At 43.0% G+C, this 21786-nt stretch overlaps 1 protein-coding gene across 4 annotated transcripts in view; it reads right to left on the bottom strand.

Annotated features, from left to right (window-relative positions):
• Positions 1-21786, bottom strand: part of AOAH (acyloxyacyl hydrolase) — a 184215-nt gene that overhangs the window by 107596 nt on the left and 54833 nt on the right. For 3 of the 4 annotated variants that reach the window (XM_007195074.3, XM_007195079.3, XM_007195075.3), the window contains 5 exons: positions 15975-16034; positions 10256-10326; positions 2936-2996; positions 1772-1842; positions 846-894 (listed from right to left, as the gene is read on the bottom strand). In XM_007195074.3, coding sequence (XP_007195136.2) covers positions 846-894; positions 1772-1842; positions 2936-2996; positions 10256-10326; positions 15975-16034 — 312 coding nt within the window. The remainder of the gene's footprint in view (positions 1-845; positions 895-1771; positions 1843-2935; positions 2997-10255; positions 10327-15974; positions 16035-21786) is intronic. The other variant, XM_007195078.3, reaches the window with a different exon arrangement.

Below are 21786 nucleotides of genomic sequence, written 5' to 3'. Positions count from 1 at the left end.
TCCCTGCCTGTGTGAGTGCTGGGAGCAGCTGGGAGCTATAGAGTGTTTTAGGTGGAGAGGAGCCAGGCTGCACTCAGAACAATATTTCTACATAAGCACTCCTGGTAAATTGGAACAGAGATCTCAGAAGAAAGGGACCTGAATTTCCAAGACTCCAGGAATTTGTTAAGATTTCTTTTATTGTTCTAATTAATTATACTTTTATTCTTGATTTTGTATTTGTATTTGGTATTCTTTTTCTTCATGAGGACCCCTCAAATCCTGTAAGCTCAAGACCTCACAAAATTGGGTCTGCTGCCATTGCCGTGCTAAGATTAAGTGTTTGGCTTTTCTCTTTCCTTCCCTTTTCTCTACCTGGAAGCTGCTAATTTATTATTCATAGGGAACCGGGGCACCAGCATTAGATGCCTCAGGATGTGGGTAGTGGGGTAACTGCAGGTAACTTCCATTCTGCCTGACTAGCCTTATGAAATAGAAAAAAATTGCTGCAATGAAACAGTGACAGCATGCAGTTTGCTCTAATAGCTGTTTGGGTTGCTGTAAAACTTTGCTATACACCACTCTCCATTTAATTTCACACTGTTCCAAACAGAATAAAGGGATTAGATGTGAACGAGCTTAAGCGAGACTTATAGTGGCTGTGACAGAGACAGCCTCAACTCTCATTACATCATGGACATTCTTCACATGTGATTGGATTCTATGCCTCTCTTCCAAACAGCAGAAAAAGAGTTGCTGTAGTCTACCATCTTCTTCCTTAGGTCTGACTGAAGCAAACAGGCAATGGGCTTTTAAGGAGGGCGGGAAGCAAGAGAACAGGGTTAAGTTTGAATTTAGTCGCTTACCCAAATGCCATTACAGTTTGAATCCTGATGTGTATCCCAGTTGTCTGGCCTGTGAAGAAAACGTCAACATTGGTCTTCGGCATGTATTTATCACTCTGAATGTCAGCTTCACAAATGAAGGAATGAATGAATGAGTGCTACACCAAGTGTCTTTGATAACAGTTTCTTCAGGGAAAAGTGCCACACACCATTGTGTGTTGTGGCACACAGAAGCCTCACTTGACCTCTTTGCCATTCTCTTGGCTTTGGATGTTTGCTGGAAACTGTGGACCAAGTGCAGTCTTTTCACAATTGACTATATTCACGGGCGGTATTGTTGTGGAATGATGCCGATGAGAATAATGAACACATCTGCAGTCCATTTCATTTAGACAGGTGACACCATTAAAGTTATGCCTCTGAAGTCCCAAACATCTGGTTAATGCTTCAGCACTGTAGTCACAGCTAAGATGAAGGCTGGCATACCCAGTTTGAAGTCTGAGATGTGATTGACTGAACAGCAGCCTGGGACTAAAATGTGACCTGCGCTCTACTCTCTGCCCCCCTCGCCCTCCTCCTGGTGGAAGAGGCTATTCTTTCTGGGCCCAGGGCTGCCTGTAGAACTCGTGCAGGAGGCTGGATAAACGTCCACAATAACCTGTCTACTCACTTGTTTCTCCCACTAGACTGTAAACTCCTCGAGAGGAGGTCTATTTCTATTTGTTTACCACCCAACATGATGCAGAGTGCTTGGCAACACTCGATGAGCATTTTTTGGGCAAATGAATGAAGAAACACTGTTTTTTCATTGAGCTTTACTTCAATTAGGAGATGGAGGTCCCTCCTCTCTGTAAGCATGAATCCCCTAGGCTGGGGGAGATAATTATGCCTTCTGCCTCCTTTTCAGAAGGTAATTTTCGACATCAGTGACCAGCAGAGACCGTTACCTTCTGCCTGGGTATGCCATCTTGTTGCTGTCGTTACAGTCTCTCCCTCGCCAGTGAGAGCCCCGCAGTGTCTGAAATTGAAGAGCACACACAGGAAGGGTCAGTTCTGCTTTGACGTTATCCACAGTGAAGGCCAATCAGAGCTGTCTGAGGGGTACTGACATCTGCCATTTTAAATCCAAATACAATCTAGGAACACTAGAGATCACTAAGAAAATTAAGATGATATGCTAAGACCTCCCGTGTGAGGTGAAACGTAATATGGTACCAGGGCCAATCACAGATGAAGTGTGTGTGTATGTGAGTGTGTACGTGTGTGTATATGTGTTGGGTGCGTGCTGATATGTGAGTGTATGGGGGTGCATGTGTGTGAATGTGCATGTATGTGGGCATGTGTGCATTCACATGGGTTGTTATGTGAATGCATGTTTTATACACATGTCTGTGTACATGTGTGTTCATGTGTATGTGTCTATGTGCACTTCCACAAAGAGCAGGACCATCCAACTCCCTGAACTTTCTCTATCAAAGTCTCCAAAACAATTGGTTTATTTGGTCCAGTGATTAATCATTTTGCTGGATAATTTAAAAAACCTCTAGCCAAACTGGTTAGTTGTGTGGATTTATTATATTTTTGACATATCTGATTTGAAAGAATCAAGAGTCATGATAATGTCAAACAATGTTTTTATTTCTCACATTCCCAGGTAGAGTATTTGAGATCCCACCTACTTTGGAGAGTTTGTGACATCTGTTGCTTGCTTGTTGAATTTCGCAGAGAACATTCTGACATCCTAACTGTTCTAAATCTAACATGTGTACACAGACATAAACACACACACACACACACTTTAAAAAAGTAAGTTAAAATACGTTTAAGAATTTTGAAAATAATTCCCAACACATTTCAAGATAACTGTTATCCCCATGGAGAATTCCAGCTGGGAATGGCTTCAGGAAATGAAAACAGTCTAGGACTAAGATCCACTTTGATGGTTCATGTATTTGTAAGATACCAAAAAGTCTGTAAACATCATAAAATGGTGTATTATCAAATTAATAATACATTCAAATGGCACTCAATCTTGTCTTATCAAAGGAAAGAAATTTATAGGAAGCGACACAATATTTAGCGAACATCTGGTTAGTCTTAATGATACTTACTGGGAAAACACTGTATTTGTCTGAATCTACATCTTTGAATGGTAAAGAATTTTGTATAGCCCTAGAAGAAAAAAAACAAAACACCTGGTGAGCTAAGAAAAAACAAATGGTGTTTGTGAAAACAAATAGAGACATTTTTAGATATGGCTGTGTTGAGTTTATGTGACAGAACCCCATTCTAAAAATAAAATTAAGGACCTAAATAAAAATTTAAAAAATAAAATAAAAATAAAATGAAGAGTACCAGCCAAACTTTGCTCATCCCTGCTCTCCACTCAACAGAACTATTTTCTCTCTGACTTTTTAGTTGGCCTATACGGGGAGGTAAAATATAATGAACTCAAGTTTTAGAGGGCATGGGATATGGCTGTTGAGGTCCTCAGGAAAGAACCTACATTTTTGGTCCAGTCAATGAGCTCAGTACTACAGATTTTACACATTTTACACATTCTGTGATGGAAGTCTTTTCTTAAGATTCTCCTCTTTTAAACCACTTATTCTGAGAATCTGACAATTTAGTTGTCACTCCCATTCAAGAGCCTGGGGAACCAAGGGCTCTGATGTGATTGATGACCAAGCAATTCATGCCAAAACCATGGACACCTCCCTTGAGTGAGGATATCCCCTGAGATCTCACTACCAGAATTTTCCCAGCTTCCAAAGGCAAACACTGTTGCTCTCTAGGAAAATCACTTACAGAGTAGCAGGGAAGTGCCGTCATATGGCAGGGTGAGGTTATTCTTGGAGCCTAGAATATAGAGGGAGTAACACGACCCTTTATAGGATTTAGTAAATGGTCTTTTGAATCAAGAGCTTCTCAGAAGTTCTGAGAGTCTCAAGTCAAGTGAATTCAGCCAGAGCCAGCATGGAGCCTAATTGGTGGTGTGGAGCCTGGCTTATGAGCTCTGAGACGGTGGACCCACCACAAGTCCACATTAATAGACCTCTTGGCAGATGACATCTCCTGTAAGACTAGGTATTTTCTCCCATGTACATATCTGACCTCTTGGATAGCTATTTTATGTTTCTAGATGAGAAAAGGAGGAAAGACACAGAGGGAGAGGGAGAGGGAGATGGAGAGAGAGAGGACGAACAGACCCAAAGAGCCATATTTTCAGTGTGAGAAAAGGTTCTGGGTGAAGGGTCTCACTAAGGATGACAAAGCTACCCCTTTCCACCTTTGCCATCTCGGGGATGAGAATTTGTCCTTGAAGGAAGGAACAATGAGTAGTCTCTAGAATTAGAAAGTTAGTCCATTAAATTAACCTTTACCTGCTTATTTTAAAGGCTCAAAGTGACGAACCAAAACCATACATTCTAGACACGAGAGGGTAGATTGGTCATCATAAGTCACATAAATTGCAATTTACATAAACTCCACAATCCCTTATTCATAGCCCTGAAATCCAAACAGGTCTGAACACCAAGACTTGTTTCTTATTTTCAACTTTGCAGCTAACACATTTGGTGGCAAAACTTGACCCAAACTGGTCTAAGGCAATTCATAAGCTATACCCTATTTAGTGTGACTATCCATATATTTCATTGCTGATATATAAATTTGTTTGATTAGGAGGTGCTGGGAGTGTTAGGTGAGTTATGGTATATGCACCGTATGTTACTTTCTTAAAATCTGGGAAATTCTGAATTCCAAATCACATCTGGCTCTGTTTTGGATAAAGCATTGTTGACTTTCACTACTATTACTTCTGCAAAATTGTATCTAAACTTGATACCTTGTGTATCCTTACAGGTATCTGGTTGTATGCTGAAATATTCATTCATTCATTCATTCATTCATTCATTCCACAGCCATTTTTGAAGTCCTTGCATGTGCCAGGCATCATATTAGATATTAGGGCTAAATATAAGATACGTTTCCTATGCTAGAAGAGCTTAATGATGGGTGGGGGAAAACAAGGCATCAACAGATAACCACAGTGCTATGGAGAAAATTCTATTGTTCACCCAGAGGGAAAACATTTCTAACTCTATACAGGGAGGGAGGTGATCTTAAGGTGAAAGCTAAAGGATGAGAAAGCATTTTCAAAGCAAGTAATTGGGTGATGGGTGTGGGTGTTCTAGTAGGAAGGAAAAGTATGGGAAGCCCCTTAACATAGCTCTAGGTTCTGAAATTAGACTCCTTGGATTTCAATCCCAGGTCTGCCGTCTACTTGGTATGTAACTTTGGGCAAATTATTTAATCTGTTTGTATATCTGTTACCTCATTTGTAAACAGGGCCAGTGTCAGTACCTGCTTCCTAGGGCTGTTGCAAAGACTAATAGCATTGTTACATGTGAAGCAAGGAAGACCTGTGCCAAGCATGTGATAAGTACTCACAAAATATTAGCTCATTTCATTATTATGTGCAATGCTAACAGTTATTCCAAGGATGGTTTCTAGGATTGGGCAAACAGGAATCAGGTGTCTGCTCTTATGACATTTTAGTTTCTGGAGACATCTTGAATCCAGTCCATGGATTCTCTTCAGATTTTCAGGTTCCCAGCCACACAATGTTCCATCCAGTTAGGCGTGTCCATTATTTTTAGGTATTTTTACCGTAAGCACCTTTGCAGCAAGCATTTTTGCTGTAAACATTTTCCCTGCATTACTAATTGGTCATAAGACAATTTTGCCATAAAAGGTAAAATGACTGGTTGATAGTTTGTTTTGATATATATCATACAAAAATCATGACAGATGATGATGATTTGCCCCAAGAGCTGGTTTCTGATTTTGAAGCACACTACAATGGAGGAGAAAGAGGTTGAGGGCCTGAAAGTTGCAGATTTGAACTCACATTTCCCATAGAACTCTGGAATGTTTATCAACAGACATGTTACAAGATGCCAAGAACACACAACAGTGTAGAGGCTTTCACAACGCAATACAAAGCTTAGGTATAAACATGCATCCTAGTATTTGGAAACTGATACCTCTCCTAATGAAGGAGGAAATCTTAGCAGAAAAGAAAAAGTGTGATGCCAAATGAGGAGAAGAATCAACAAGAAAAAGCAGTGTGTAAAATACTAAGATTGAAAGACCTGGAAGACAAGTGCTTACGTACAAGTCACGAAATAGGATCAGTCATTTGCGCAGTATTGCCATGAAATATACACACACTTTAAATATATTCAGATAGTTTGTATTTAGCAATAAAGTCTCTTTAATTTTGTAATTCATTTTTCATGTTTCATGATGTCCTTCTTAATGTCTCTCTTTTATTTTTCATTGTTTTATCCCTTACAGCAAAATCATGGCTAATTAGTTACGTGGCAAAAATATTTGTGGCAGCAAAGTTGTCTAAGGCAGAGAAACTTACGGTGAAAATACCTAGAACCCCAGTTACCACGTTGGCGGGTGCAGCTAATCACCTGCTTGCTGCTCCTGCCCTATGACTGTCTGGGGTTGGGTTAGCAGGCTTGACCCAGGGAGCAATTGTGATTGCAGCTGAATGGCATTCATTACATAATGGTGAGCTATTCAAGTGTAAAGTGCCTAAAATTATGTCATGAAACTGGGGCATTACAACAAAAGAAAACTAGGGGGAATAAAGTTTCCATGTGTATCTGCCTCATATGTGAGTCCCAGGCAGTACTCCAGGGCCAGCGTGACTCTGTTTCACATGCGTGTGGATGTGTTACGTGCATCCCTGTAAGATAAAATGAGAGCAGAGAAAACCATGGAAGGACACATCCTGACGTGTTTACACGGCTCACCTTGTGGTGGGGACAGGGACGATGTGGGTGGAAAGAGCTGGGCAGGGGCAAGAAGGAACAAATGAAAAAAAGCAAAGAATGATGAATTAAAAGCACAGTTAACGTAGGACAAGATAGTCTGTGTGAATTTATGTGAAATTATACATATGTGGGTTCATGCATTTGGAAATTCAATAAAAAGAATAAATTATGAAGAGGGGACCCTCCTGTCCTACCACTGCTACAATAGAAAATAGGCAGTATATAGGCACTGTGAATTCTGATCCAAACAAAACAACAACCAAAAACTTGGTTGCCCCATGGTAGTAGCCTGGTATCCTAAACATTTGTTTTTCTAATAAAGCAGTGTTTTTTCTTTATTGATTCCCTTGTTTCTGCAGAGTCCCTACTAAAACTAAGCACTGCGGTAGGAACCGGGGATAAAAAGTTTACCAAGAAATGGTATCCCCGCTCTCCAAGAGCTGTCGGTGGGTGTGGGAGACTGATGGGGAAGCAGCCAGAGAAGAACAGGGTGCAGGAGAAGGCACCAGTGAGTGTGGAGTACGGAGGAGGCTGGCCAAGCGACGGAAGCTAGGCTGCGAGCTGGAAAACTTCCCACGGGTGGAGACACCTCCATTGCATTTTGAAGGCATTAGACCAAACAAGATGGGGACAAGAGAGGCACAGAGCCAGAAAGGCATTCTTACCGGAGGGGATTTTAGGGAAGGGTTATGTAACAGAAGACACATAGGTCTTTGTCTCTACCACCTGCTGACTGTGCTAGTGGGTCAAGCATTAAATAAACTAGAACCGACGTGCTCATCTGAAAGTGAGGCTCTGAGTCACGGGACGGGCAATGCGGTGGCTCTGAGCCTGACCTTTATCACCAGGCTGCTGGGTTCAAACATCATATTTATCCATGACTAGCTCTGTGACCTTGGACACACGGCTTTACATCTTTAAAAAGGGGACCAAAAAACTGTTGTCTGTCTAACAGGGTTGCATTTATAAGAGTTCCTGGTGCAGAGACAGTATCAGATAACTTTTACTTGTCATTATTATTACTGAGCCACAGGTTGTTTTAAAGAATAAACGAGGCTGCATTTAAATGTGCTTTATAAACCATGCAGCACTGAATAATTAGTGACTTGGTACGAATTATACTGGAAGCACAATGATTTTTAGAAGAAGAAAAACATACTGCTTTTGCTTTTTCATGAAAAAATTTCCCTTTGAAATTGGGCCAGGAAAATCCCTGGCCACAGATGCTCTTGAATTCAGGTTTTCAAAGGTGGTTCAATTGAAGAGTTGCCGTTTTAGGCCCTGAGGGCCCACGTTTGGTTTGACACAGAAAATGCAATGGTGCTTTCAGCAAGGAGGGGACAGGGGTCTCGATTCAACAAGAGCTAAGCATGATGAAACGGTCGGGGGCTTGGGACCTGGCTGCATCTTAGCCCCCCGCACTTTCTTTCATGTCCGATATTTCCCCTCTACTCCTCATGTCCTGGTGGTCTCTGCCTCCACTTCTATTCATGAAAAGCGGGATTGATGACTGTTCCAGGATCCAGGTCCGCACTTTGCACAGTTGGCTTGCAGGAGCTTATGTGGGCAGATGAACCAGGAAAAGTTTTAAAACTCTTGGATCCCTAAGAGGCTCTGAATGTGGGTCAGATGCACAGCCGCCTCCTCTCCTGAGATACTTTCAAAGCAGACGGGGGATGTTCAATGCGTTTAGCGTCCATGAAGCTCATGAGATGAAGTATGGAGGAACGTAGGAAAAGTGCCTCTATTGTGGGTTGAACCGTGTTCACCAAAAAGATATGTTGAAGTTCTAACCCCTGTGAATGTGAACTTACTTGGAAAAAGGGTCTTTGCAGATGTTATTGAGTTAAGATGAGGCAATAAGTGTGGACCCTAATCCAATATGACCGGTTGTAAAAGGACGAACAGACACACAGGGAAGATGGCTATATAAGAAGAGGGAAGCAGAGACTGGAATGACACAGCTGCAAGCCCAGGGTTGCCAAGGATGGACGGGCACCCCCAGAAGCTAAGAGGCAAGGAAGGATTCGACCCAGAGTCCCCAAGGGAATCTCAGAGGGATCTGGCCAACACCTTGCTTTCCGACTTCCAGCCTCCAGAACTGGGAGACAATACATTTACGTTGTTTCAAGCCACCTAGCTTGTGGTATTTTATTACAGCAGCCTTGGGAAACCAATACAGCCTCTCAGTCCAGATGTTCAGCCTGACTCTCACCTCTGGAGACTTCTTCCCTCTAACTCCTCACCATGAGAACCAGGCTGGACCGGAATGCACTCAAGTGATAGGAACTGCCTATGGGAGAGTGAGAATAAAAGCAACAGGGGCCAGGGCGGACGGAGTGGTCTCTGTGAATGTCTCACAGTGAAGGAACATTATTTTGAGTCATTAAAGCATCATCTGTACATGTAGCATCTGTGGTCTGGCTCCTGAAATACTATGTGAGCGCGCTAGGGAGGACACAGTCAACCAGGAACCTAGGAACATGCCACGTTGTCCCACCAGGTCTCAGGCCAAGGAGTCTGCATTTTTAAAACTTTCCAAATGGGTCTATAGGTTGAGTTTAGACATGGGGAAGCTGAAACTCAGAGACATTAAGTGGCTCAAGTCTTCAAAGTTGGCTCAAGAGGCAGCATTGCACAAGAGTCAAGAAAGTGGATGTTTCCAAAGAACAAGTGGGGTCCAGTATACCTGGGGGTGTATCTTGGGTCCTCATGGCTGGGAGGAGTTACTTCTGTAAGACTCAGTTTCCTTCTCTGTGAAATGGAAATAATGACAATCCCTACTTCATGGAATTGTGAGAACTCAGTGCAGAAGTGCCTTGAAAGTTCAGCATCTGGACCCCGGAACAGTGCCATACACTGCCTGGCAGCCGTCTCTGCCACAGTCACACGGGAAGCAGCCGAGTGGAAGGGGACCTATGCTATTTTGCCTCTTAGTCCAACGTGCCTCTCAGGACTGTTCCATCTTTTAATGTTTAGGACAGTGATTACTATAACACCCAGCATAACCTCAGACTCAGAGTGCCGCTGGAGGGAGCACGGGCTTTTAAACGGAGACAGGAGGGCTTGGGAACTTTGGACAGTGTCTCTGTATTAGGAATCCTGTTCATACATAGCAGAGCTAGATTTTCTAGGTAATAGGTTGGGCTCTGTGAAAATATGGTCCTCTTCCAGCCTTGTGAATGCCTTGCTCTAAAGATGCTCAAAGAGTCCCTGCCATAACAGGTGGCCAGCCTTGTCTGTATATCTTACACAGCAAGGAGGAGGTGTCCTGTCCCCAGGTGCGGCGCGAGCATGCACTGAGCCACTCTCACAATCTCACTGGCAGGCAGGCTGCATTCCAGTCCGGGGCGGTAAGTCAGGTTGGAGGTTCAAAGATGCTGGTATTCAGTATATTTCCAAAATGATTTGTTCTGAGCTAATTTGTCTTCCAGTTTCTGTACAAGTCATGAGCAAGAAACACTTTCACTTTCAGAAAGATGCCTTTTAACTTGAAGATCATTTTAGTCATTAGAAAACAGGGACAACCAAAGATGCTATCCCCTGCCAGTGCTTAGGAAGGAGAACTTGTATACGTACGATTTAATCCTCTGACAGATCTTGGCCAAAAATGGGAGTGAACAAATAGCAGAACCACTTCTGGAATATGTCTGGAGAGAAAAACAAAAACAGAAAGAGCTGTTTAGTTCAAGGGATGATTTTCCACCTTCTAAAGGCCCTTCCTCTCCTCTTGGCTCCACAGTTTGGATTTCTGGACTCCTCTTTCTCCGGAATCTGGGCCATTTTACTTAACTAAATTTACCTCTTGTTCCTGTTTCCACGCTCCATATTCATTCCACCGGTGTGCCTTTGTTCATGCCGGCTCCTCCGCCTGAAGGCTTCCCCTTCTCCCCCAGCTACTCCCACCTTCATCTCTTTTCCTCCTCTTCCCAAAAGTGTCTGGCCCACCTTGGTCCATTCTACTCAGACAACGTTCCTCTCCTCCCTGTTCTCAGTGGCTTTAAAAAAGGATTTGAAAATAAAGACTGTTTTCAAATAAAATAATTCCTTCCTGTTATGAGATAACATAAAGACTAACAGGAGAGACACTGGCTTAGGAAGAAGGAAGGTCCCTTCCCTGGGGGAGGCAGGGTAGGGGAAGGAGGGGTGTGTAGATGAAGCCCCTCAAAGCTTCCTGAACAAAGGGATTTCAGACAGCAGTTTCCAAAAGACTCTAGCTGTGGGATAAATTAAAAGCCCTGGCTTTTTACTAAGTAATGATTTTAGAAAGATTGCAGTTCCCTTGATGCTTTTCTCAGACAAAAGAAAAAAACAACAGGATAGAAAAAGTAAGGAACCAGCATTTATCAACAAAGGAAGAGATAGTTTGCTTTTCAAAAGTTTGCCTCACACCACTTTGCATCTATGAAAGACCTAGGTTACTACCTACTCACAAACTGAAAGAAATCCAAAGAAGTTTTTTGCTCTCACAAAAAAAAATGCAAAAAGCAAAAATAACGTTCATTGTTTGTTCTGCAGGAGCCAGTGGAGAGGCATCGAGCACCCTGAACAGTGAGAGGGGCACCGCCCAGCTCCCTCCCCAGAAACGACACTGAGCATCCCAGCATCAGGCCACCATAGCTTTGAACTGTGTCTGTGAGCCTCTGTGCTTGATCTCAATTTATCTTGTGCATCTGTTAGCAAGATGTGTCCTAAGGTAATTGCTTCTTTGCCTTAGGAAAGACTTCATAGGAATGCTCTACTTTTGGATAGCGGGGAAACCTGTAGTGATTCCCTCTAGCCCAAAAAGTCCTTCAGATGCCTGTGAGTGGTATTAACAGCGTTGGTAATATTTTGACACTAACAAAGGTGAACAGGTAACCTTTTCTGGTTATAAATGAGGTTTTTAAGGATCTTCAGGATGCTTGCCCAACTTTCTAGGATGAGGAACAACGCTGATTAGCATGCAAGATTTGGAGACAGAAAAGACTGTCCTTGTTGTCATGCAGCTTACTGTCTAGCGGAGCGTCGGGGTGAATAGCCCAGCTCTTAGCATGCTCTGTGACATCTGTGGTGGTCCAGGCATTAATATGGCTTTCTGGGAACTGGAGGAGGAGGCAGGCGAGGACCCAGAAATCAGATAGGAGGCAGGTGGGAAGGAAGAGACAGATGCTCTATGCTTTTCAACTCCAAGTGCAGCTTGCAGACTTGTTACAAATGTAATTCATGGGCTCCCCCCAAGTCTAGTAAATCGGAAAGTCTGGGGTAGGTCCCAGGAATCTGTGTTTTCACAGCCTCCCATTCATTCTGATGCTCACTGAGGTTTGAGAAGCACTGCTCTAGGTTCTAGCTGATGAAAGTGTGATCACAAACCAGGAGCATTGAGGCCATCTGGGAACTTTCAGGACTAAGGTCTCTGGCCCCAGATTCAGCTGACCTGCTGAATCAGAATCTGCATTTTAACAAGGTCCCAGGTGGCTGGAGTACACACCAAAGCTGGCAAAGCACGGCCGCTGGTAGAGGGAGCACCCTCGCAGTGCTGTGGGCATGTGAGCAGGGCTGGCGTCTTGGGGGAACCGCCAAACATTTCAACCTGGCTGGAGTATAAGGAACTGGGAGAACACGGTGAACCGTGGAAGGAGGGAGACATTAGGACGAGCCTAGGACACTGCACTACGTGCTATCTTGAGGACAGTGGGGAATCCTGGAAGGTCTTAAGCAGAGGGATCACATTTGTATTTTGGAAAGATATCTCTGCAGGTGACATGAAGGCCTCGAGGAAGCAATATGGGACAGAGACCTGTTGGCAGATAAGGGTCCGAGACGTGATCCCGGGGTTTCTAACCTCAGCACTACTGCCATTTGGTCCTGAATAATTCTTTGTTGTGGGCTGTCCTGTGCATTGTAGGATGTTTAGCAGAGTATCTGGCATCTAGCCACTATATGCCAGCAGCCCCCAAAGGTCTCCAGATGCTGCCAACGTTTCCAGGAGAGGAGGAGGGAGGACAACATTGCCCCTGGTTGAGAACCACAGACGTGAGGTGGGAGGAGGAGGATGGTGGTGCAAAGGAGGGGTGGTTAGAGACCTGGTGACTGAATGAGATGAGCAGTGTAGATACACTGTAAAATAAACACCAGCGTGCAATTATACCACAACATTGGTGGCAATTTGGAAAGAGACACATTCTAAGACCCAGAGTCAGACTGCATTTGAATGTGTGAGCTGCTTCTTTTAATATTTACTTTAGTCTGAAGGCCTTGGTCTAATTAACGTACTGGCAATGTAGATTTTAACACTGATGATAACCAATACATCAAAAAATTTATACGACAGCCTGATAATTACTATACAAGGGGTACAATGGAATAAGACGTTATAATTGCACAGCTGTTCATTGTCAAAATTCAGCCTGAAGGCTGCAGCTGTCTTTGACATTCATTGTGCACAAATTAGATCTAGGATGTGGGCAATAGATGATGCAACTTGTCCAGGGACCCCCAGAATTCCTTCTGTGTGATCATGCAGCCTTTTCATCGCACAGCACGGGAAGGACTAACCTCTTCTTACAAACCTGCAAAGGGAACTTAGATGGACACAGAGCAACAGTGCTGAGGTCCTCACTTGCACATTTGACAGCCCCTTCCTTTCAATTCAAACCTTACTAGACAGAGGCAGAATGTGGGCTGTTATTAACTCAGCAATGGATTTAAAACATCACATCTGACTGCATGTAATCCCATCTAAAATGAAAGTCTCAAATCTGGGCTGTCCCTGGGCACAGGAGTCAGGCAGCATCTTTATTTTGCCATCTATTTAACCAGCTTCTGCTTGCATCTGGAGCTTTCCCACCCCAGGATGTTACATGAATACAGAACAACAAACAGGGGTTGAATAAATGGAATGAGGTGAATGGGTAAATAGAGGGTCAAAGGGGGAGCATAACATCTCTTCTGTACACAGCCAATTTAAGATTGAATTTCTGTGTGATGAAGTGCTTTTAAACCATTGTTGTGTATTATCTTACTTGAATTTAACTTGGATTATTTTACTTGGGGCAAGTTTGAACAGCAGCAATTTTTAAAGGCTTTCCAGATGGTTCTGTTGAGTACGTAGGTTGGAAATCAGGGCCATCACGTACAGCAGTACAGGTTGTGCACTACAAGATTCTAATATTCACATAGCCTGTGATGTGAATGGTGCTTCCTGAAATTCAGTACTGAGGAGCTCTGGTTGAGAGCTATTGGAATAGTGGAAGGGGTAGAAACTTGGAAGAAGCTAAATCTGGATGTAAATGATGGGTTTCTCACTTATTAGCTACGTGGAGTGAGGGAATTACTTAACCTCTCATCCTTAGTCCTCTCATCTGTAAAATGGGGTTGATAACAGAAATATGCTATCCACTTTGTAGGAGTTCTTGTGATAATTAAATAAATTGATGCCATGACTCAGGTGTTCTAAACCCTCAGATGTTTAGTGTTCTGCCAAATCCATGAAGACCCCCCTGAAGAGCCTCTCGGGACCTCCTTGAGATGCAGATCTTCTCTGGAACATTCCATTCCCTTCAGTAACACTGAATTCTTCCCCAGTCTGGATTCTCCATCTGACAGGCTGTGCTGAAATGACATGCAACCTACTCTGTATTTCTCTCCGCATTCTGGCTAGGTCAGCAGTTACATCAGCCATCACAATGGAGTTAATTGCAGCCAATATCTTCTGAGCAGTTTTTCAGAGATGCTTATTTGCATTTCCTAATTATTTTTTCCCTGATAGCTTTAATCTAGAGAGTAAATAAATTGGAAGAGGTTTTTGAGGAGTTTTTTTTTTAATTGGTGAATTGTTCAGTTGATTTTATTTATTTATTTATTTTGGCTTCTTGCAAGTCATGATTGGAATCCTGCCCCATGAATTATGCTCACAATTCTGGTGACAGAAATGAAAAATTGTAAAATCCTAACTAGCCTTTGAGTTAATGCCAAAGCAGTTTGTACTAGTGAAATAAACAATGCCCTGAGAATAAGTTTTTAGATGCATGTTGAGAAGAATAAGAGAAAAATGGTATTATTCTCCAGTCTGTTTAGAGTTCTGAAGGTGGTGGTAAAGGGTTTCATGTGATGTTTCAGTTTCTTATTCAATAACTTAAGCAGATTAGCTGAACCAGCTATGGCTGGCCTTTAATTACTCACTGAATTAAATAATAATTGGAGATGCAGGCATTGTGATTGATTAATCAATTGTGCAGAAATGCCTGCATACTGTCATCCAACATGTATCAGCCTTGTACATCAAAATCCATGTGCCCCACACAAGTAGGGTTGCCAAATAAAATATTATACCGGACATACTTATACTAAATAATTATTCATTATTGGTTTGAAATTCAAATTTAATTGGGCATCCTCTGTTTTTATTTGCCAAGTCTGACAAACCAAGCCATGAGGAATTTTCCTCCCCTTTATTTCCATGTTGCCAAATCAATACTACTTTGAATGTATTGAATCAGGGCCAGCAAGGAGAAGCCAAGGACGAAGGCCGTGCCCTCTCATCTCTGATGAATGCTTCCTTCCTGCCAGGACTGCTTTCATTAGGGAGACACTGTTCTTTAAAGGTTTACCTTTCTGCTTCCTCTTCAACTGGGGCTGATTGGCCACCAGGGCCCAAATCAAATACTTGACTTAATGATAACTGCTTTGAACTAGGCATTCTGTTGAATGAAACTATGATTGCAAAGAGGAAAAATTAGAGGAAAAGAATAATAATGGTGACGATTTTAGCTGGCATATATAGAGTGCTTGATAAGTCCCAGGCATGATACCAGACACCCCACACACATCAGCTCTCTTAGTCCTGACATCCATGCTTTGAGAAAGAAACACTGATATTGTCCCTACCTCACTGATAGGGAAACTGAGGCTCAGCTTAGATCACATATATAGAAAGTGGAGGAGCAGGAGGATACAGCCTCCTCCAATATGGTCTACCGGAGGGCAGCAGTTCTCAACAGTGAGTACCAGAGGATATTTGGCAATGCCAGGAGACATTTTTGGCTGTCACGACTATTGGGGGGGGGGTGCTGGCATCTATTGGGGGGGGGAATGCTGCTAACATCCTACAATGCCCAGGACAGTGCCCACAACCGGAGTTGAGAAATGCTGCTCTAGAGGGAAGAGAGGAGAAAAAAGAGGAAGGGGCTCATATTCCTACTCAAACCCAATTCAACCGTGGCGTGTTGTGTCGTGGGTTTGCGTCCGGGGTAGCCCCTGGCCTTTGGAGGTGAATGTGCCAAGGAAAACGCTGACATTCTCCCCGTTGGTTGCTTACCAGAGTTGGGGATTTCTTGACAATCTGTCTTGCCTTCTCTAGTGTCAATTTCCATGTCTCCTATAAAAATTAAGTTAGACAATATTACAACTTGTGTCTCATCTTTCCTTTCACCGTGTTTTCCAAAGTTAGGTTTTTTTAAGTTCGTAACCTAGCAATAAAGGAATTATTCCATAAATTTCTGATAAAATAATTCACAAGAAAGCAATTTCATGTTAATAACTCTCTTTATTAAGGGATTTGCACTGTGCCAGATGCCACGCTAAGCACTTCACAAATGTTGTCTTATTTAATCTTCACAGCAACTCTGAGATATATGACCTTTTTACAGATGAGGAAATTAAGATGCAGAAAAGCTAAGAAACTGTCTGAAGATCTCAGAGCCAGTGTCCGACAGAGATGCCATCTGAACCTCTGTCTTCCTGCCCGCTGTGCTAAACTCAGTAACTTGTTTTTGGATCTGAAAGCCTCAGGGCAGGAGGCGGTCGACAGACAACCTGAGTGCCTTGTGCTGCGGGACAGAGGAACGGATGACAGCTGCCATTCGAGCTGACTCCACCTCTTGTTCACCTCCTCTTCTCCTGCTTTGACATCCCCGTTTCTAGAGCATCCAAGGGCATCTTCTGAGTTTATGTTGCAAGTATAAAGGGTTAGCTAATTATTACCAGTAACTTTTGTTGTGGAGCTCCATATCTGTGTATTTGTGGGAGGGTTGGGAGAAAAGTAACCGGGGTCAGGGGGTGGGGGAGGGGAAGTATTTGCTCCCAGCACTGCTTCCCAGAGCTTTTGTCCCCCCTCCTCAAATGTGCTGACCCTGCCATCTTCCTCCTCAGGCTGTCTCCTGTGTGACCCTAATAGAACTTGGGTGATGGTTTACATGCCTGTGTTCAAACTCCAGCTCTGCTGCTGACTAGCTGTGAATCCTTTAGCAAGTTATATTCTGAGCCCCTCAGTATCCCCAGAATTCCTTGACATATAAGAAAGCCCTATTTTCATTATCTGCAACGTGGGAATTATAGCTACTGACCTCATAGGGTGCTGTGAGGATTACAGGACATCATGTCAGGCCTCTAGACCAGGGCCTACCCTGATAGCCCCTGCTCAGTCATTGATAGTTTGATTGGAAAACTGTCTTTCAGCCCCAGCTATCCCCTCACCCAAATCAGTAGGGAAGCTGAGGTTCAGGGAGAGTGCCATAGTTCTCAGTCCAGGTAACTGGGAACGTTGTCCCTGCCCCTAAGCAGAAAATACAGGTACTGGGCTAGGACTTGGAGCTGGCTGGTCAGCAGGAGAGGCCTCTCGGGAGATGTTGGCCTTTGCTGCTCGTGGATGTTCAGGACTTGTGTCCCTACATGATCGTTTTGTGTGTTCTTCACCCTGGGAGATGCCTTCCTCCACCATGAAGCCCCGTGTGTTCTGAAGACCTCAGCCACGTTGTGTGTGCATGAGTGGAGGTGTGACTGCTCAGTGGGAGCCTGGGTTAGAGTGAATTTTCCAAGAGGTTCTTTAGGAAGGAGGGGGGCAGAGCCAGCTGCAGCTTGCCCCCCATGGGCTGGCTCTGAACTCCTCTCCCTAGTGTCTGCCCCAAATCATATTCCTCCTGCTCAAGTTCAAAGGATGGCAAACCACAGCTCTTGTGTCAGAGGCAGCAGGCCCGCTGACATCTAAGAGCACATGTTAGTAACTTGAGAAAAGAAGTTGCTCTCCAGGTAGGTCTTGTGGCCAGGATGCACTTGTACAGTGTATGCTTCTTAAACCATTGAAACACTACTGTTCCAGTTGGTGAGCAGTTGTGTCCCTGAGTCCCTGAGTGCCCCCCATCACTGCCTTGGCCATCCAGCCTCTCCTCAGGACTCCCCAGACCTCCCTGTGATCAGTCAACGTAGGGGCCAATGTCATGGTACAGTCTGGTGGGCATCTTCAGACCTCGATCCAACATGGTACCCAGGGTCCATTCTGATTGGCTGGCAGCAGGGCCAAGACAGTTCATTACAATCCTCATTTTTAAAACATCGATGTCTTTAACAGAAAGACTGCTTAGGAAATGGCCCCATTCAAAAACTGACCTTACTGACTGCAATTTTGTCCTTTTCTGGAATTTTGATAAATCCTGGCAAATTTCCTATTGTATCAAGTAAGTACTTCTGGTAGGGTCATTATAAGACACTAGATTTAGCTGCAAATTTCTATTATGGTGTCCTTTTTGGCTGCCCTTGTTAACTTAAAGTTCATTGTCCACAATATTGAAGGTGGAGTTACTCTGCCTTAATTATGGGTCTCCTACTTCTCTGCTTTGGAAATAACCCTTTGCATTTTAAGGTCCATCTCAAGCATCTACAGGGCCTAGCATAGTTCCTGCTACATAGTAGGTGCTCAATAGATACAGAAATAAAAGTAAAAGGAAACATTTATGATATTGTGCTAAGCAAGGAAAAAACAGGCTATCAGATTTTACACATACAAAAAAAAGTTCTGCAAAGAAATATGCCATAATAACTGTTGTTGATAACTTTTCCTTTTGGTTCTTTTCTGTGTTTTTTAAATATTCAATAATGAGCACAAATTCAGCAATACATGCTTTTTTAAAAAAAGAACTCAATACATGTTTCCCTGTTTCTTATTGAAAAAGAAAATGATTTGTTCCCAGCACAGGGATGTGGTGAGGACCCTGGAGATCTGGGGGTGAACAGACACGCCTGCCCTCCCATAGTTTCTGGGCTGGCAGGGAGACACCAGGAACTAGTATAGTAAATACAGTAAACAGAAGTGAGATGAAGCAGAGAGAGGGCGTTGGCAATGTCTTTTTAGGAGAGGCGACTTGGATCCCCTCGAGATAACTGATTTGATTTTAATCCAGCTCAGTTCTCAGGGGAGATCAGTGTTTAGTGAGGGATAAAGACAAGCAAAAAAAAAAAGAAGTGACAAGGGCTTCACCAAATGCCTTCTGATCCCTTTAGTGCTGGGCACAGTTGCTGCTTTTGGGGTCTTCCCTGGAATGCTGAGGGCAGATTTATCTGGTCTTGGCTTGACCAGAGCACCACTGTCTCCCACAGTTTAAGTGCACTAATACCAACATAAAAAAAAAAAAAATCGTAAGTGCTTTTAAAAAATGCTTTGGTAAAGCTAAATCCTATGTATTGAAAAATAGCCACTGTAGGATACAGTGGAAAGCAGATATAATAATAGACCAGCAAATTCCACCCAAAGGCCCAACACGTCACTATCTGATAAAAAATTATAAGCAGCGGAGCTTCCTATATTTGTCTTTGTACCTAACAGAAATGGCCTCAAAGCCCTTTTGTCCTTCTCCCTTAACTCTTCTGGTCTGCCTTCTGCTGGAGTTATTTATGTGCTTACTGCCTTCAGGGGGCAGTCAACTCCATGGGGATGGCTTCGTTCAAACCTTGCTCCATTTGTAGATCAATTTACGCCATGAAATTTGGGGGTGAGGAACAGCCTGTCCTAATAAACTTCTAGAAAAGATCTGGAGTAGATCAGAGATCTTCTCCCCACCCTCAAACCCCCTCATAAATGCCTGCTCTTTGACAATAAGAAACTCACGTCTGAAATCATTTCACGTCCCAGGGGCTTTCTCCTTTGTGGAGCCTGTCACTGTTGTCAAAGTACCACGTGAACAAAAGGCACTTTCTGTAATTTTCAAATCTACTGCTGCTATAATTGATAGCAGAGAACCCCATCACTAAAAATTATTCCCTGTAGAAACTCATGCCTAAAAATACCATTTTTCTTTATTTCCTTCACTCCTGAGTGTACCAGAATTCAATTCTTTAACATCACAGAACCTGAGAAGGCCCACTTAGTGAAGGTGTCCTGTCCAATTCACCAATGCTCCTGAAAAGTCGAGGGACATTGTGTTGAGTTCTGGATCATCCCCTGCACACTACATTCTCTGCATGTTTTCCCATTGTTGTCAATACAGTGCAGTGTGCTTTGGCTGAAACATTTGAATGTTTGGGAAATGCCTTTCTAAATAGTATTCTTACCACAAAGTGGCTCAAACCCTTGAATATGCTAATATGTGCTGTGGCTCTCCCAGCAGGACATTTAGTTTACAGATTTCCCAAACTTTTAAAACTTAAAACAACAACAATTTTCTTTCCTAGCACACCTATTAGCATCTCCCAGAGCGGGAGTAAAAGCAAGGATTTTTGTGTTAAACTGGTCTGAATTGAATCTGGACTGTGCCGCTTATTGGCTCTGTGACTTTGGGCAAGTTATGTATCCACTCTAAGACTCAGTTACCTCATCTATAAAATAGGGATAATAGTAATTATTACTTAACACTTTCTACATTGTAGTCTTATCACAGTTTGCTGTCAATCTTCTCTTCCAAGTTATAAAACCCTTGATGAGAAGGATTATGTGTCATTCACTATTACAACCCTAATATATAATTCATGGCACGACATAGATACTTAATAAGTACCTGTGAAATGAATGAATAGAATGAATGATTACACAGAGAAATGACTGGCTGAATGAATATTTCTTTCTCCTTTCATTATCAGTCATATGCTTACAGCTACGCTTGTCCCTGGGTTACATGAATTTCTACACATTTGCATAGGTGCTTGGCATACAGAGCCAGAGCTCTCCCCCAACCGTGTGATTCTCTGCATTAAGTCATCCACACTCCATGGGAGCTACACTTGCCATTGCCCTGAGCCTTAGTGACCTCATGAGTCATATTATCTGGCTTGTATTAAAACTTCAGGCATACTTCCTTCTTGGAAAATAGCATGGCAACAGTGGGAAAGGTGCTGGAGTCCAGAGACCTGAACCACCAGCTCTGCTTGCAGATGGCCATGGTTAAATTATGTAACCTCTGAGCATCTGCTTTCTATCTGTAAAATTGGATGGATGGACTCAAAGACATTTGTTAAAGCTAATTTTGTTTGCTTGTCTTAATGACAGGCAAAGGGGGCAAATTGTAAGCAACGTGAAAATGAAGATAATTGCTCTCTCTCCTTGGTACCCTTTTCACTGTCCGCTATCTAGCGTTTAAGCCATTGTTTCTAAAGTACGAAGACCACGCTTCCATCTTCTGAAAAATTACAACTTCAGAATGGAGGGTGCAACTGTAATCAGTGGTTGGAGAGAAAGTTGGGGAATAGATTGTGAGCTGGATATAAAACTCTCCTAGCTGGAAGCTGTAATGATGTTTCTGACTCACTGAGAGCAATCATCTGAGGCATAAGCAGATTCTCCATCCACAATGAGGGGCTTGGTTCTGGAAGTTCTCATTTGATCCTGCAATTTGTTATGGTCAAATCTTTTCAGCTTCTCATTATTTTCTCCCTTTGATTGCAATGTTTCCTTATTCCAGTTTCAAATCCCCTTCAGAGTCTATTTAACACTCTCATGAGTGAATTGCAGAGGACGCCATCACACAGGCTTACAGAGATATAAGCCCTCAGCCTAGAGTCTTATAACCCAAAGAACCATGGATATGTATATTGCATTTCTTTATTCAAGGACTTGGAAAATTCCAGGGACAACATGGCATGGTTCCCTAGCAGTCTACAAAAGGGGAGAGGTCAACCCTTTGCTTGATCATCAGAGCACACAGCAGCATATACCCATGATGGTTTTGCTCATTAAGTTTTTATCAAATAGTGGCATGTCTGGCTGGAATTTGCTCATTTATTATTTTATGTGAATTCCACCATAACCTACAGTGGTTACTTTCCAATACATAGGGTTTAGCTCTACCAAAGCCCAATTTGATTTTCATGTTCCCACATTTCCCAGCTTTATGACTTTAAGATACGTGGGAAAAAATGAAGTCAGT

This window comes from Balaenoptera acutorostrata, chromosome 7 (genome assembly GCF_949987535.1).
Source record: "Balaenoptera acutorostrata chromosome 7, mBalAcu1.1, whole genome shotgun sequence".
Taxonomy (NCBI): Eukaryota; Metazoa; Chordata; class Mammalia; order Artiodactyla; family Balaenopteridae; genus Balaenoptera; species Balaenoptera acutorostrata.
This window is presented reverse-complemented; position numbering and strand designations above follow the sequence as displayed.